Below are 14,803 nucleotides of genomic sequence, written 5' to 3' on the forward strand. Positions count from 1 at the left end.
CAGGCATTCTGTGACGCCTTCTCCGAGGTCCCATGCTGGCGCAGTTCGGAGTGCAGGGCTGCCTGACTGTCCATAGGAGGCACCCAGTCTGGAGGAAAAGGCACACCCAGACACAGATACAGATACACAGACACGACAGTGTGGCCAGGCCTGGGACATGCCTTCCATGCAGGTTCCTGTGGAAGTGTGTTTGTCACCGTTAGAGGCCTCACCATCCCTTATTTACCAGTTACTTTGACTTTTTCACTTTGAAACATTTAGCCTTTATAATACGTGGACCTCCTTTATTTTTTTAAGCATATTCTTGAGGGCTCTCACAGCTCTTGTAACAATCCATCCATCAATTGTATCAAGCACATCTGTATGCATGTTGCCATCATTATTTTCTAGACATTTACTTTCTATTGAGCCCTTGGTGTCAGTTCTTCTCCCCCCCCGCCCCCCCCCTTTCAAACAATTAAAGGGGTTTGTGAAGGAAGTTAACAGAGGGCATATCACTCTGCTGTAAACCTCCCCCCAAAGGCATTCAAGTCAAGCCCCAGGGGTTTGCAAACCCAACCCAGCTCTTTTAAGTTAAGTGTCCAGAGGCATTCTGCTCCAGTAAACCTCACCCTGAAGGCATTCAACTCCAATTCCATGGATCAACAAGATGTGGCCCTCCATTTGCATTCATACTCTAAAACCCCCCAAAACACTGCTATTTATTAAATGGCAACTCATAGTGACCCTGTAGGACAGATTGGAACTGCCCCCCTGGGTTTCCGAGACTGGAACTCTTTATGGGAGTAGAAAGTTCTGTCTTTCTCTCAAGGAGTGGCTGGCGGTTTGCCTCACAAATGCTAAGTCAACCTCAAGAGTAAAAAAGGGAGGTTCTATTACAAAGACATAGTAATAAAGAGAACGTGGCATTAGAAATGGGGGAAAGGATTTAGTAAATGGTGTTGAGGGGCTTGGTGGTTTTGAATTGCTGACCTTTCAGATCCCAGTCCAACTTGTCACCACTGTGCTACCAGGGCTCCTTCTGACAGTCTCGGAACCCCTATGTAGGACTGCATGGGTTGAAATGGACTCAAAGGTTTGGGTTTGGAACCCCTTGCTCAGGTTGCTACAGATGCTGGCATCCAGACAAACTGCTCACATGCAGCTTGGGAGTGAGGCAGGACAGAGCGGTGCTTTAGGAATTTACCTGCAGCCAAGGCAGCCTGGTGTAAATTCCAGCTCCACGATTTCCTGGCTGTATGACCTCAAGAAAGTTGCTAACCCTCTTTGGCCTCCATCACCTAGCCTGTAAAGCAAAGATAATATATAATGTCTCATGTTGACTTCTCATTCCAAAAGTCATAGGTCCCTGCTCAGCTTGCACAGAACAACCATCTTGGCTTGCACAAATAAACTATCTTGGTTTTCTAAGAGAAAGTAGGTGGGTGCAGCCCCGCTTCATCAAGGAACCCACAGAATCCCTAGGAATGGTCAAAGGAGATAAAGGAGATTCCTGGGGAGTATTTGAGGGGACTGGGGTTCAGGGCATTTAGCTCAGGCAGACAAGTCATTGATTCTAGTGGCCAGCACTATCCTGCACGATTGGGGAAGTTCCCTGGGGTGGTGCCAAAGGACTAGGCTGTGGAGGAGAAGGTGTTGTGGATTGAATTGTGTTCCTCCCAAATATGTAGCTAAAATATAATTTAGAAGTAAGGTTTCTTTGTTATGCGTATTGTAAGGAATTCTGGGGCGCGAAACAGAACCAAAGATCCAATCGGCAAAGTTTAGAAGCAGGCTCTATTGGGAAGCTTGTGGGCAGATTCAGCAACTCAGGGAATTGAGCCTTTGAAACCGCACTTTGGGAAATTTAGGCTGCGGTTTTTATACCCCTGCTGGCAGGCACAGCTGGGAAGGATCCAAACTGGGGAGGATCTGTGCACACAGGTGCTGCAGACGGGAGAAGGTCTTTGACTTTATCTATATGCCAAGGACGGGTAGAGTGGAGTGTGCTTATTTTCAGAAAACATTCTGGCTCCGGGAGGAGCTGGCTCCAGGAATTTGAAGGTTGAGCAGGGGAGGGGGAGATCAGTGACAGGGAGGTCAGTGAAAGGGAGGTCTATGAGAGGTGCATTCTGAGAGCCAAGCTGAAGGCACCGGATTCAAAATGGAGTCCCTGTTGCCAAGACCAGGCACGTATAAGGCAGTACTAGCATAGGATGTGCTTTAAGACCATCTCTTTATGTAAGAGCACATTAAGCAAGCAGCACAATGGGGACAATAGATGTCATGCCACATGAAGATCACCAAGGAGTCAAAGAAAGAAGCCGGGGTGACCCAGAGACAATGCCTTCCCCTAGAGCTGGCACCCCAAATCCAGACTCCTAGCCTCCTAAATAGTGAGACAATGCATTTGTTAAAGCCATCTGCTTGCGGTGGTCCTGTTCTGATGGCACTAGAAGACGAAGATGGGATTTGGTAACAGAGTCGGGTGGTGCTCTAACAAGCACTTAACATAGAAGAGTTTTGGGTGAGGAGCTGATGCCAAGGGCTCAAGTAGAAGGCAAATGTTTTGAGAATGAGGATGGCAACAAATTACAAATGTGCTTGATACAATGGATGTATATATGGATTCTGATAAGAGTTTTACGAGTCTCCAATAAAATGATTTTTAAAAGGGGGGAAAATGGGTTTTGGAATTGGATAATGGATGGATGCTGGAAGACTTTTTAGGTGACTATAGTAAAAGCCTTGAAGAAACTGTTGGCAGAATTATGGACTACAAAGGCGATTCTGATAATGCACACCTTTCCGGATGTTAAATCTAGTATTCCCTTGTCTGTTAGAATGAGTGCCTCTTGGCCTATGTACAGGCTCTGCCTGAGCACAATCAAGCGTTCTGGAATGCTCATTCTTGCCTTTGCATAGTCAATAAAGCACAAGCAAACATCTGCCTGGTGTTCTCTGCTCTCAGCCATGGCCCACCTGAGGTTCAGCAGCGACACCCCTCATGCCATGTACGCTTCTGAATTAGGCTCTTTTGAATTATCTCCAGCAGAATGTTGGTTACGTGCGCTATTAATGATATCGCTCTCTAATTCTTGCATGCTGTTGGGTCGCATTTCTTTGCAATGGCTACAAATATGGATCCCTTCCAGGCAATTGTCTGGATAGCTGTTTTCCAATTTTTGTTGTTGCATGAACAAGTAAGTGAGTGCTTTCAGGGTGCCTCCATTTGTTGTTGAAACAGTTTAACGGATACTGTGTCAATTCCTGGAGCTCTGTTTGTGTTTGTTTGTTTGGGTTTTCGGCCATAAGGACAGCTAAGAATTCCTCTTCCAGTACCATTGGTTCTTTCTACCTCTTGAAAGACTTGAATGTTAATCCATTCTTTTTGGTTCAGTGATTCTTTGTACTCCTTCCACCTTCTTTTCTGCATCATTCAGTATTTCAACTTGAGGCTTGAATGTTTTCTGCCTTCTTCAACTTGAGAAATGCCCAGCATGTTTTTCCGTTTTGCTTTTCTTACTCTGGATCTTTGCACATTTCGATATAATACTTTACGTTATCCCTTTGAGCTGCCCTTTGACGTCCTCTATTCAACTCTTTTACTTCATCATTTCTTCCAGTCCCTTGAGCTTCTTCCAGAGTCTCTTCTAACATCCACGTTGGTCCTTTCTTTCTTTATAAAGGTATTTTGCTTTCTTCATGCATGGTGTTCTTGATATCATCTCATAACGTCTCTGGTCTTCTGTTATTAGCGTTCAATGTGTCAAATCTGTCCTTGAGATGATCTCTAAATGTAGGTGGAATACACAGGAGGTCATGTTTGGCTTTGGTGGACTCGTTTTAATTTTCTTTCATGTCAACATGAACTTGCATATGCGCAATTGGTGCATGTACCACAGTCATCCCATGTGTGGCCTTGTTTTGGCTGCTGTGGGTGAGCTTCTCCGTCATCTCTGTCCACAGAGGCAGTTAATTTGATTGCTGTGTATTCCGGCAGGTTAGGTCCAGGTCTATAGTTGTCGCTTATTTGTTGAACAAAGGAGAAGAGAACATCAGAGGTGAGGTTTGCTCATCGATCCGTTTGGGAAAACACAGTACAGTACAAAGGAAAGTAAGTAAGCCTGACATTCTGACACACAGTAAGAACCACGTTATATTCTGTTATTCTTTTTCTGTTCTATCCAACCATCATAGTTATTCAGTGCTGCTATAACAGAACTACCAAGAATAGACAGTGTGGTCGTTACGTAATCAGTTGCCAATTTGAGACTTAAGAGTGAAGGGGTAGAGTTTAGCTGTCAATCAGATCGCAGCTTGATGACCTCATTTGGAGGCACCGAGGAGATAAATAGCTTCCGAGAGGCGGGGCACATGCTCACTCCCTGGGAGGCATTCCTGCTGACAACACACATGGAGCTAATGCTATAGTTCTGGGGCTGAAGGAGCCACGTGGAGCCCCTGCCAGCGCTGAGATGCTTCTACCGCCACTGGATCCACAAGACTCCCACCCACTGGCCTGTGATCTCCCTGCATTAGGCGTCATTGCATGTGTTGCATGAGTCTGAAGAGGAATTTCTAGTTGGGTATCGGACATATGAGCTAATATGGGGCTTATGGACTTGATATAGACTGACTGGGCTGGGATGTTTTCTCAATATTCAATTGCTCTTGTATATAAAGCTCTTTTTAAAATCATTTTATTGGGGGCTGGTACAACTCTTATCACAATCCATCCATCCATCCATTGTGTCAAGCACATTTGTACATTTGCTGCCAGCATCATTCTCAAAACATTTGTATAAAGCTCTTTTATACACATAGGAGTATCTATGACTTTGTTTCTCTAGTCTACCCAGACTAACACAGATGGCTTTAAGAAACAAATTTGTTTTCTCATAGTTTAGGAAGCTAGGAGCCAGAGTGGTAGCTCTAAGAGGAAGATTTTTCTCTGTGTCAACTCTCAAGCAACTCAAGGTTTTCTTCCATGGTTCCCTGGTGATCTTCATGTGATGTGGCATCTATCTTCCTCAACCTCTGCTGCTCACTTGCTGGGTTCATCTCTTGTGCATCCTCAAAGAGACTGATTTAAGATACACCCTATAACAGTACAGGGAGCCCTGGTCACTTAGAGTCAGAATTCACTTGTTGGAAATTAGTCTTGTTTATTTGTTTCTTTTGTTTTCTACACTAACATTACCTGATTAACATAAGGAAGATAGCCCATTCCCAAATGGGATTATAGCCACAGGGATGGGGGAGAGGATTTGAAATACATATTTGGGGGAACACTATTCAGGCTAAAAAGGAGCCATGATATTGTAGTTGCCCACCAGTCACTCCGGTGAGACTTTCTGCACCCATAAAAAAATTTAAGTTTCAAAAACCCAAAAGAGCAGGTCTGTCCTGTCCTATAGGGTTGCTATGAGTCAGTTTCACTCAATAGCAGTGAGGGATTTTTTTCCTTAATTAAATTCTGTCTACAATGTCAGAATATTAACATCTATTTTCTTGTCTGAAGAGGAGCCCTGGTGGCATAGTGGTTACACATTGTGCTGCTAACCACGAGGTTGGCAGTTCAAAACCACCAGTCTCTCCCTGGGAGACAGGCTTTCTACTCCCATAAAGGGTTAGTCTCAGAAACCCACAGAGGCAGTTCTACTAAGTCCTATAGCAGCAGTTCTCAACTTGTGGATCACGACCCCTTTGGGGGGTGTCGAACAATCCTTTCACAGGGGTCACCCAATTCATAACAGTAGCAAAATTATAGTTATGAAGTAGCAACAATAATTTTATGGTTGGGGGGGTCTGTATTAAACATGAACTGTATTAAAGGATTGTGACATTAGGAAGGCTGAGAACCACTGTCTTATGGCAGTGAATTCTGTTTTTGTTTTTCTTCTCTGAAATGGAATCATGGAGGGTTGGAGTCTTTGAACTGGACTTTGATAAATAGGAAACGTCCTCAGGGAGACAGCAGGTTGGAAAGGGCCTTCCAGACAGGACACAGCAGGGCCAAAGGCAGGGAGGTGAGACAATCAGTATGACTATTTGGGAGTTGTGACAGCCCCACGCAGTGGCTGGAGACACATAGGTGGGTGGGTGGGGTGAGGCAGTGATGCAAGTCCCCTAGCCCGAAACTGAACTCAAGACAGATACCAGATTAAAGGGAGGGGTGTGTGTGACTGATAGGGCCTTGGGGAGCAGTAAAAGCTGGAATTTTCAGCCAGTTTACTTTTGACAATATTGGACTTGTAAGGGGGTTCAGGAGGTTTCCCAACTAGTCGGGATGAAGCCACAGTAGATCCACAGTCCTTAGTGGATCCAGTGAGTGCTGCTTCTGCTGTTGGTTGGCTGAGGGGGGTTGAGGTTTCTGAGTCCTCCAGACTCTTTCTTCCTCTGCAAAGTGGCAAGCGCAGGCTTCCCCACACTGCAATCAATCCCCTTCCTTCTCCCGCTACTGTCACATTCTGCCCAAGGGGCTCCACTTTGGAAACCTAGCTAGTGCCTTATTTCTCCCCTTCAGTTAATGACCCATCCAACCTAGAACCTTCAAAACTTCCTCAGGCTCCCATCCCAGTTCGCCCCCCCCCCTTCCCCATTTTACCCCAAAGGTTCCAAAGGCAAGCTCCTCCCAGCCCCACCACACCCTTCCAGGTCCTTATTGCTTTAAGCAAAGATACCTGGCAAAATCCCCAAGTGCCTATTGTGTGCAAGGCTTTGCTAGAGGCCCCAGAATTCCATAGCCAGCTCAGATTCCAGTTTTCCAATCCCCCATTAAAAAAAAACGGGGCCTTGCACGTGCCCTTCTCAAGAATATGGACAGTCTTCTTGCTAGAAGTAGAAGCCTGGCTCCGGGTCCTCAGGAAACACAGTTCTTGAGGCTGGGCCGAGCGAAGCGCTCAAGCGAGGGCCCCAAACGGCCCGCCAGGTAGGTAGGTCAATGCCAGGTAGCTCGGAGCGCCAACACGGGACCAGTCAGGCTGGGCAGTGTCGGGATCTGGGCGGGTCGCCAGGTGAGCTTGCCCCAGCGCTCAGACTGCGTTGCTGCCAGGAGTTGGCCATGGAGGCACGCTCGCGGGGCGCTGTGGACCCCAGGGGGAGCGGAGGAGGTACGGGGAGGGGACAGGGGAGAGGGAAGGGCGCAGTGCCTGACACTCCTTGCGTCCCTGGTCTGCTCACCTTTTCCTTCTGGCAGGTTGTAAACAGAGCCGTTCAGGCGCCCTAGCGGCCGCAGTGTAAGGGGCCCAGAGCGGGTACAGGAGCCAGGCCCGCGGTCCACCGCCTCCCACACTGAGGGGCCGCACCGCGGAACGGAGGGCTCTCAGGAGCCTCTGCGGGGAGGTGGACCGGGCGGGGGTGACTGCCCGGGGTCACTGGGGACCACTGGACAATCAGGGTTCTCTGTGAATTGTGGTGGGATGGGGAGCGAGGGATCACTGGGATTAAGTGCAAAAGGAACCTAGAGTTAAGTGGTCTACCAGGATCAAGGGCGCCTCGGAGGGAATTTATGGAGGTAGCTGGAGTCCCCTGGGGGCATATAAGGTGGCTTCAAGAAGTTCATTGGGGGGGGGGGGAGTGAATTGAACAAAGTTCATTTTCCTACATGAGCTTTTTTGAGCACCCTCATATGGATTGGGAACCCAGGTCCAGGGTCCGTGGGGGACAGACCTTACTCTCTAAAATGTACGGGGGACTTAAGGCCCCTGCAGATGTTGTGGGAGAGAATTTGGAACTACAGTTTCTTAAGGAATCGAGGTCCTAGACAGTCTGAGATACTGATAAAGGTCGTCAGAGATGTCTGGGAATATTGCAGTCAAATAGCCATCTCCAGGGATATTGTGGGGGAAAGAGGGCGAGGGGTACCCCCAGGAGTCGGGGTTCGCAGCGATGTTGAGGAGTAGTCAGTGACCTCTAAACTGTAGATAGTGGGAAGAGCGTCTCCGCGGATATCGAGGTGGCATTTCTAGGTCTCCGTCATCTGGAAGTGAGGGTGCTGGTCACGACTCCGGGTCTGCAGCTGACCTGTTCCCCTTCTTCCGCGCAGGCCGCAGCCTCCCTCTGAGGGCGGGCCCCAGCGCCCAGCAGTTCCTGACGCGACTGGACGCGCGCCCCCTGGCGGCAAAAGCTGCAGCGGATGTGGCCGCGCTGGTTCGCAGGGCCGGCGCCACATTGCGCCTGCGCCCCAAGGAAGGTGTGTGACGGAGATGGGGTCTTCCCCGGAGGTGGGGTGGGAGAAGAGCGGGTAGAATGGCGGGACCTGGATTGTTAGTGGGGCCCAAACAACCAAGCAAGCAACCATGCAACCCCACTGCTATAGAGTGGATCCTGACTCCTTGTGACCCAAATTCAGGCGTCGGGTCTCGAAGGGTGATCAGGGGCAGGGTGAACCTTGGGAGAATCCCAGAATGTTCGAGAATGGTCATTCCAGCAGCCAAGTGCCAGAAGATGAATTGAGGGTTCGGGGCTGGATGGCTCTCCCTCTGAGCGGGGTTTGGAGGGTTAATTTTGAGGATGCGGACTCGGAACTCTTCCACAGGTGGGCAGTTAGTCCTGGGGCGGGGCCTGAATCAAGGGGGTCTATCAGCATAATGGTGAAGGGCTTGAAATGGCAGAGATAAAATGGCATTTAGGAAGCTATTGGGCAGTGGGGCCTGTAATATTTGGGCGGCAAGTCCACTATTATCACCCCCGGGGATGAATCTAAAGGTGTTAATTGAAGGGGTGTCACTAGAGCGAGGGAGGGTAGACTGGAAGATAATTCAAAAGTCCAAGAGTAGGATGCTAATTAAGAGGGTGGGGTCAAGACTGTTATTCATGTGGGCGGGGCCTAGACAACTACCTGAGGGGCGGGGCTTAGTTAATAGGGTTCACTTGACTGAGATTCAGAGTTCACACAGATGGAGGTAGAATGTTCATTTAAAGGACAAATGCAGGCAGTTCCCATAGGGTGTCCCGGAAGAGGGCTCTCATTCTCTTCCACATCCTAGGTGCCTGTGAGCTGGACCCTGCCGATATAGAGTTCACAGACAGTCACCTACCTCATGCCCCTGTTGTGGGACACCGGCACAAGGTACTGCCCTCGTTCTTATTCCAGGCCACTGTGTTTGGGGCTGGCAACCTAAGTGCTCTCGTGTCCTTTATCTAGCATCGTCAGTCAGAGACCCTGGGTACCAGTAAGATGCTTCCCAGAGTGACCCAGGATAAGGCACGTCGAGCTTCGAAACCATCCCAGACTTCTGGTCAATTTTATGTGGAGTTGATCCGAGGTCCCTCAGGCTTTGGCCTCAACTTTAGTGGGGGTCGAGATGTAGCTGGGAACGTGCCGGTGACCGTGCGAGGGCTACTGGAGGATAGCCCGGCACAGCGTTGTGGCCAGTTGCAGGTGAGCACCAAGACGCTCTCCGCTCTTTTCCAGAAGCTGTCTTGAAGCCTGCCTTTGGGTACCCTTTGTGACCCCTTCCTATAACAGCCCCCGAATCATGCTCTTGCAGGCCGGCGACCTAGTGCTGCACATCAACGGGGAGTCCACGAATGGTCTCACCAAGGCCCAAGTCATGGAGCGGATCCGCTCTGTGGGTCCCCGCCTACATCTCGTGCTCTGCAGGCCTCTTGATCCCCACCGTGGTGGCAAGCCTGAGGGTTTGGAAGAGCCCCAGCAAAGAGGTGGGTAGTATACCAGGGGCAGGGTGGTGGTGGTGTAGGTGGGGCTGGAAATCAGGGATCCGTTTGAGGGAGAACAGTGGCATCACTCTAGTAGCCGTCACCCACTGCAGTACCTCATGGTTTCACACCCCATATGGACCTCCTGCCCATACTGGGCTATATAAAATCTTTCTCATGACTCACTGTCATCGAGGCAATTCTGACTCCTAACAACTCTATAGGGCAGAGTGGAAGTGTCCCTTGTGGTTGCAGGGACTTTAAATCTTTATGGGGAGCAGACAGTTTCTTCTTTCTCCTGGGAGTAACTGGTGGGTTTGAACCCTTGACCTTCAGTTAGTAGCTCAATGCATAAGCCCATTATGCCACCAAAGCTCCTTTACAAGAGCCTTAGTAATGTGCTGGTTTTCCTTCCTATTTTAGTCATAGAATAATATATGCTAAACCTAGTTGTAAGTCAGGAGCCCTAGTGGTATAGTGACTACATGTTGGGCTGCAATCCACAAAGTCAGCAGTTCGAAACCACCAGCTGCTCTTCAGGTGGAAGACAGGGCTTTCTACTCCCTTAAACAGTCACATGGAGTCCACATCGACTCCATGAAAGAGTTTTGTTTGAATTTTCTTTTTCTTTTTTTATAGTTGAAAAGTGCTTAAATGTAATATTTCTTAGATTACATGAACACTAACAACAAAATCATTTTGTAATTCTTACATTTAGCTAAAACACCAGAAAATTTGGGAAAATCAGGGAGAAACATCAAGTACTTATCGGGTACAAAGGAAACCAAACCATGTGAGTGGAAGCTTCATTGTAATTGGGTAATAAATGACAGCTCTGACCCAGGGCATCAAAAGTTTAAAAAGTAAGAAATGCATAGAATTCTAGCCTTGTAAGTATATTGATTTGGAATTAGGCTGCGGAGCCTTGGCAATACGTTGGGCTGCTAGTAGTTTGAAATCACCAGCCACTCCGAGGGAGAAAGATGAGGCTTTCTACTGTCGAGTTACAGTCTCAGAAGCCCACAGAGACAGTTCTACCCTGTCCATATGAGCCAGAAATGACTCGATGGCAGTGAATGAGTGAAGCTGGGCTTAGGAAAAATGTTTTCGTTTATAACTATGGGCGGGGATGTTTTTATTAAACAAAATTCATTTCTGCTGTAACATTCAAAAATCTTAGACAGTCATCTTGGTACCATTCCCTTTGACAGTCTAACCTGGTCCAGGTAGCACCCCCTTCACCCCTGCAACCTCCTCAGTGAACCACTGAGGAGCAATAAGGCTACCGAGTGGAAGGGGCAGGTTCTTGGTGGGAAGTAGCTGATAGATTCAGTGGACATGGGTTGGGAGTTGAAGTTTATTGGGAGCGTTTCCGTGTATTAAGTAAGTAAAAAAGTATTGCTACTAGGGTCCAGTTCACACTTCCATGGGTTTATTCTAATAAAAAAAACCCTATATTTAAATGTGTCTCTGCAGTCAGTAGATGTCTGTATACAATTCCCTCTGGAGTACATTTAGTCCTTAGTTTCCATAGAATGCCTTAAAAACAGTCTAGTCAAAACAGTGGATTCCAAAGGGATCTGTTGCCAGGTTTATCTGTTGCCCAGTTATGGTGACTGGTTTTTAGGACTCCAAAGGGGATATATTGATAGATTTTCTCGAGGACACAGGATGGTCATGGGGGCTTACTAGGAAGAAGTTGGAAGAAAATCGAAAACTCCGTTGATGAGAAAAAGGCCACGGAATTTGAGCCCAGGACTTTGTTTCCATCACCACAAAGAACCTGCTCATTCTTCAAGTGCAGCAAGGGCTGACCTATGAGAATGCATCTACTCTATTACCCCGATCTTGCCTCTTCAGATCTTATTTTGTTCCCCCAAGCAGAGGAACATGAGTTTTGAATGCCTGGAGGACACCCAAACTGTCCTTTCGACCCTGCAACTAGAAGAGTGACTTCTTCAGGGAAGGGTTACAGAAAGGGAAACACTGGCTCCAGGAATATGTAGAGCTGGATGAAGGAATGTTGAGAAGAAGCTCTAGACTCACCTCACATAAAGTCATTGAGGATTTTGTAGCAATACTTTTGGACTGAGCCTGGTATTTTCAGAAGTGGGGTGAGGTGGAAGGGTCCCAGTATGGGAGGAATTGTGCATTTCAGCGGGCCTTTTCGTAAGTGCTGGGAGGAAAAGTTGGAAAGGGGTCTGCAGTAAGTATGAGTCTTTAGAAGGAAAGGAGAGCAAAGCATAGTGGGTCTCCGAGGGGAAAGGGGGTTGGGATCCTAGAGGGTAGGGCAGTCTCATTCCCAAAGACTACAGCTTGCTGAGGGAAAGGAGGAGAGTAGAAGGAGGTGGGATTGCTGGGAGTCTTGGCCAGAAGGGGTTGAGTTCCCAAGATCAAGGTCAGAGGCTTGATTTCCTTTGAGGGTAGTGGGAAATGACTCCTGAGGGCTGTGTCCTGAATCCAGAATGGGAAGGGGTCTCAGTAAAGAAGGTGCCCCCAGGACCTAGACTTCCGTCTCTCACAATCTGTGGTGTATCCTGACTGCCCTCACTCTAGTGACCCCCTCCATCTCCGCCTCCTACCCCCTGTCCGAGTCTAACCAGCAGTCCTGCCTTGCCTAGATCTCAGTCTGGATCCTGGGCGCCCACAGGCAACAAGGTCTTGCAGTGCTGGTTCCCCACCGCAGCACCCTGAATCCGGGACAATGGCTCAGGTCTGCGGCAGCCTGGAGTCCAGTTCAGAGGCGGCGGTCCATCGGGCCGGGGGTTCGCCAACTGAATGCCCCATGGAAGACCCTGGCAACCATTCTCCCAGTTCTCCGGGACCATGGCTGGTACCCTGCGAGGAACGGCTCTCGCAGGCCCTCAGGGTCCCTGCCGGCGGCACGCACCTCGCTCTGGCCATGGCAACGGGAAGGCAGAGGCACTGAGCCAGCGCTGGAAGAAAGGTTGCTGCTCCCTTGCCGCAGCCCCGCCCGCCGCGTAGAGCGGTCCGGAGAGCGTCCCTGTCCCCTGGCACCCCCTCCTGCTGGGCAGTAGCCCAGCCCGCGCCCCCTCGCAGTGTCAGTGGTACAGTCCTCCCAGACCGCCAGCCCTGGGCTTCGAGTCCAGGGCGGGGGAGCTAATAAAATGGTTCTATCCAGTCTGGACTTGCCTAGTGCTTTGGGTTGGGTGGGGCTCCCCAGTCTACCGCGTCGAGGAGGAGAGGGCTAATCCAGCTTCTCCGCGAGCCTCTTGTAACCGAGGACCAGCTTGCTTTTCTGCTGGTGTGTTTCATGTTTGCAGCCGATGCCCCCAGCTGTGCTCTCTCCTCGCACCTCCCCCCCCGCCCCCCCTCCCCCGCCCTGACCTGGCCTTCTCTCCATTCACACGTCTCACTTATTTATTTTTGGAGACGCACAGAGCTCTTAGATTTATGATGCCTGAGTGGAAAACGCAGAGGTGGGTCGGCAGCGGTATACCTGCAGCCCCTGCCCTGGAACCTTCCAGATTCTCAGATAATGTCCGGCTAGCCGGACTAGAAGCTGGGCGTCTCCTTTCTCCAGCAACCTGTGGTCTCCCACTTCCGGCTTGCCTGTCAGCGTTTGCTGGCACATGGGGTGCCACCCTGGAGGCACATGGGGGCGGGGCCTTGGAGCCCCCTTTGGGGTGGAGCCGGGAAGGTGTGAGTCAGCGCCCCTGGGTGCAACGGGCTAAAAAAAGCCTGTGAGAGCCTTTGGGCCGCGCCCATCCCCTCCGTAGATGGTGATGAACAGCGGCCAACTGGACTTGTGTGCACACGCCACATGCTGGGCGGTGCAGTCCCAAGAGAGGCCAGTGTCTCCACCATGGGAACAGAGCCCTGCAGCCGTGGCTTGTATGGCTAGCGGCCCTCCAACGTTGGATCCCCAGGCAGGCTTTGCCCCAGGCCAAAAGTGACCAGTCATCTCTTCTGTCACCACATCCTGAACACTTAGCCCCATCCCCCCTAACGAAGGAAGCTGTAGTCAGTCTGCAACCGTCAACCCTGCTCCTATGAGGAAGAGGGGAAGTGAAAATAAAAGACACTGAAGGTGAGAGCCTACCGAGGAATTGAGAGACTGCTTGCGTGCTTAGTGCTGTAAACATTAGCAGGCAGCATGGTGGGGCTTCCAGCTACCCCTGACACAACCAACGGCAGGAAAGGGTCCCAGAGGCCCAGTCCTATAAACACAGTCACACCCAGGAAACTAATTGTAGTAACCCTAGCCACTTTGATCCCTGCTGCTCTCTCACTTTACCCTGTGTCTTCATCTTCTTACATCTACTGGACAGTTCTGATGTGTTTGTTTCCCAGAGGAGGAGCGGGAGGCCCAAGGAGTAAACTAGCTTGAGGGAGGGATTGAGGCCAGATTTAATTCAGGCCAGATCCCCAAACCCTGGTGCTTTTGACTTGAGCCCTGGCTGTAGGCACTAGAGAGATTGGGAGGGGGGAAATAAAATATTTCTACCTTCCTGTAGCTGATGTGGGGGGTGGGGGGGAGGTGAGGGAAACAGAGAAATGCCCAACAAGAAAAACAGGAAAATGAATAAGGATAATGTCAGAGAGATGTGAAGATAGCAAAAGTTTGTTATATTAGGAGAGATAGGGACTAGTTTCTCTTAAGACATAACATTTAACCCGAAACCCGAATGAAGAGTTAGGGAAGGGCATTGATAGCAATGAGAACAGAAAGTGCAAAGGCCCTGAGGCAGCACTGAGCCTGTGCTGTTCTGGAAACTCAGATTTGCTCCTTAGAGATTTAGAAAACTCACATCCAGCAATGGAAAGTCTAATTCAAACTGTGCACCCCACTCAATCACTTAGCTTGGGCTGCAAGAGGGTAACCCTTTCCTTGGCTTTGAGGTTCCTGGATCGAATGGGAGGCAGAACAGGAAGGCGCTTGGGTTGAACTGTTCTTCCAATAACTATTTTCCAGTCTGATTTCTGGGAAATCAGAATCTATTCTGGAGATCATGTCCCCTAGGCATACCTTAAAGACTCTTGATTCAAGCTGGTCAGGTGAAATCTCAGCTGCAGAAATCGAGGTTGGGCCTGGAGAATTTGTTTGATCAAAGTAACATGCTGCAAATGTTACCAGCATCATCACCTCCTAGGAGTCATTCCCTTCACTTGTTAAGGTCTCAAGGGTAAACCTGTG

General features: G+C 49.4%; 1 protein-coding gene across 1 annotated transcript; it reads left to right on the forward strand.

Annotated features, from left to right (window-relative positions):
• Nucleotides 1-7,045: 7,045 nt before the first annotated feature.
• On the forward strand, nt 7,046-12,781 carry MAGIX (MAGI family member, X-linked). The gene is made up of 6 exons (XM_075538370.1): nt 7,046-7,094; nt 8,030-8,176; nt 8,973-9,055; nt 9,131-9,367; nt 9,477-9,648; nt 12,267-12,781. The coding sequence occupies exons 1-6, from the start codon at nt 7,046-7,048 to the stop codon at nt 12,572-12,574; spliced, it is 996 nt and encodes a 331-aa protein (XP_075394485.1). The 3' UTR covers nt 12,575-12,781.
• Nucleotides 12,782-14,803: the final 2,022 nt, after the last annotated feature.

Source organism: Tenrec ecaudatus, chromosome X (genome assembly GCF_050624435.1).
Source record: "Tenrec ecaudatus isolate mTenEca1 chromosome X, mTenEca1.hap1, whole genome shotgun sequence".
In the NCBI taxonomy this organism is placed as follows: Eukaryota; Metazoa; Chordata; class Mammalia; order Afrosoricida; family Tenrecidae; genus Tenrec; species Tenrec ecaudatus.

Coding starts and splice junctions, on each gene's coding strand:
- MAGIX (XM_075538370.1), top strand. CDS start 7,046: ATGGAGGCACGCTCGCGGGGCGCTGTGGACCCCAGGGGGAGCGGAGGA. Junction 9,056..9,130: donor TTGTGGGACACCGGCACAAG/GTACTGCCCTCG, acceptor TCCTTTATCTAG/CATCGTCAGTCAGAGACCCT. Junction 9,649..12,266: donor GGAAGAGCCCCAGCAAAGAG/GTGGGTAGTATA, acceptor TGCCTTGCCTAG/ATCTCAGTCTGGATCCTGGG.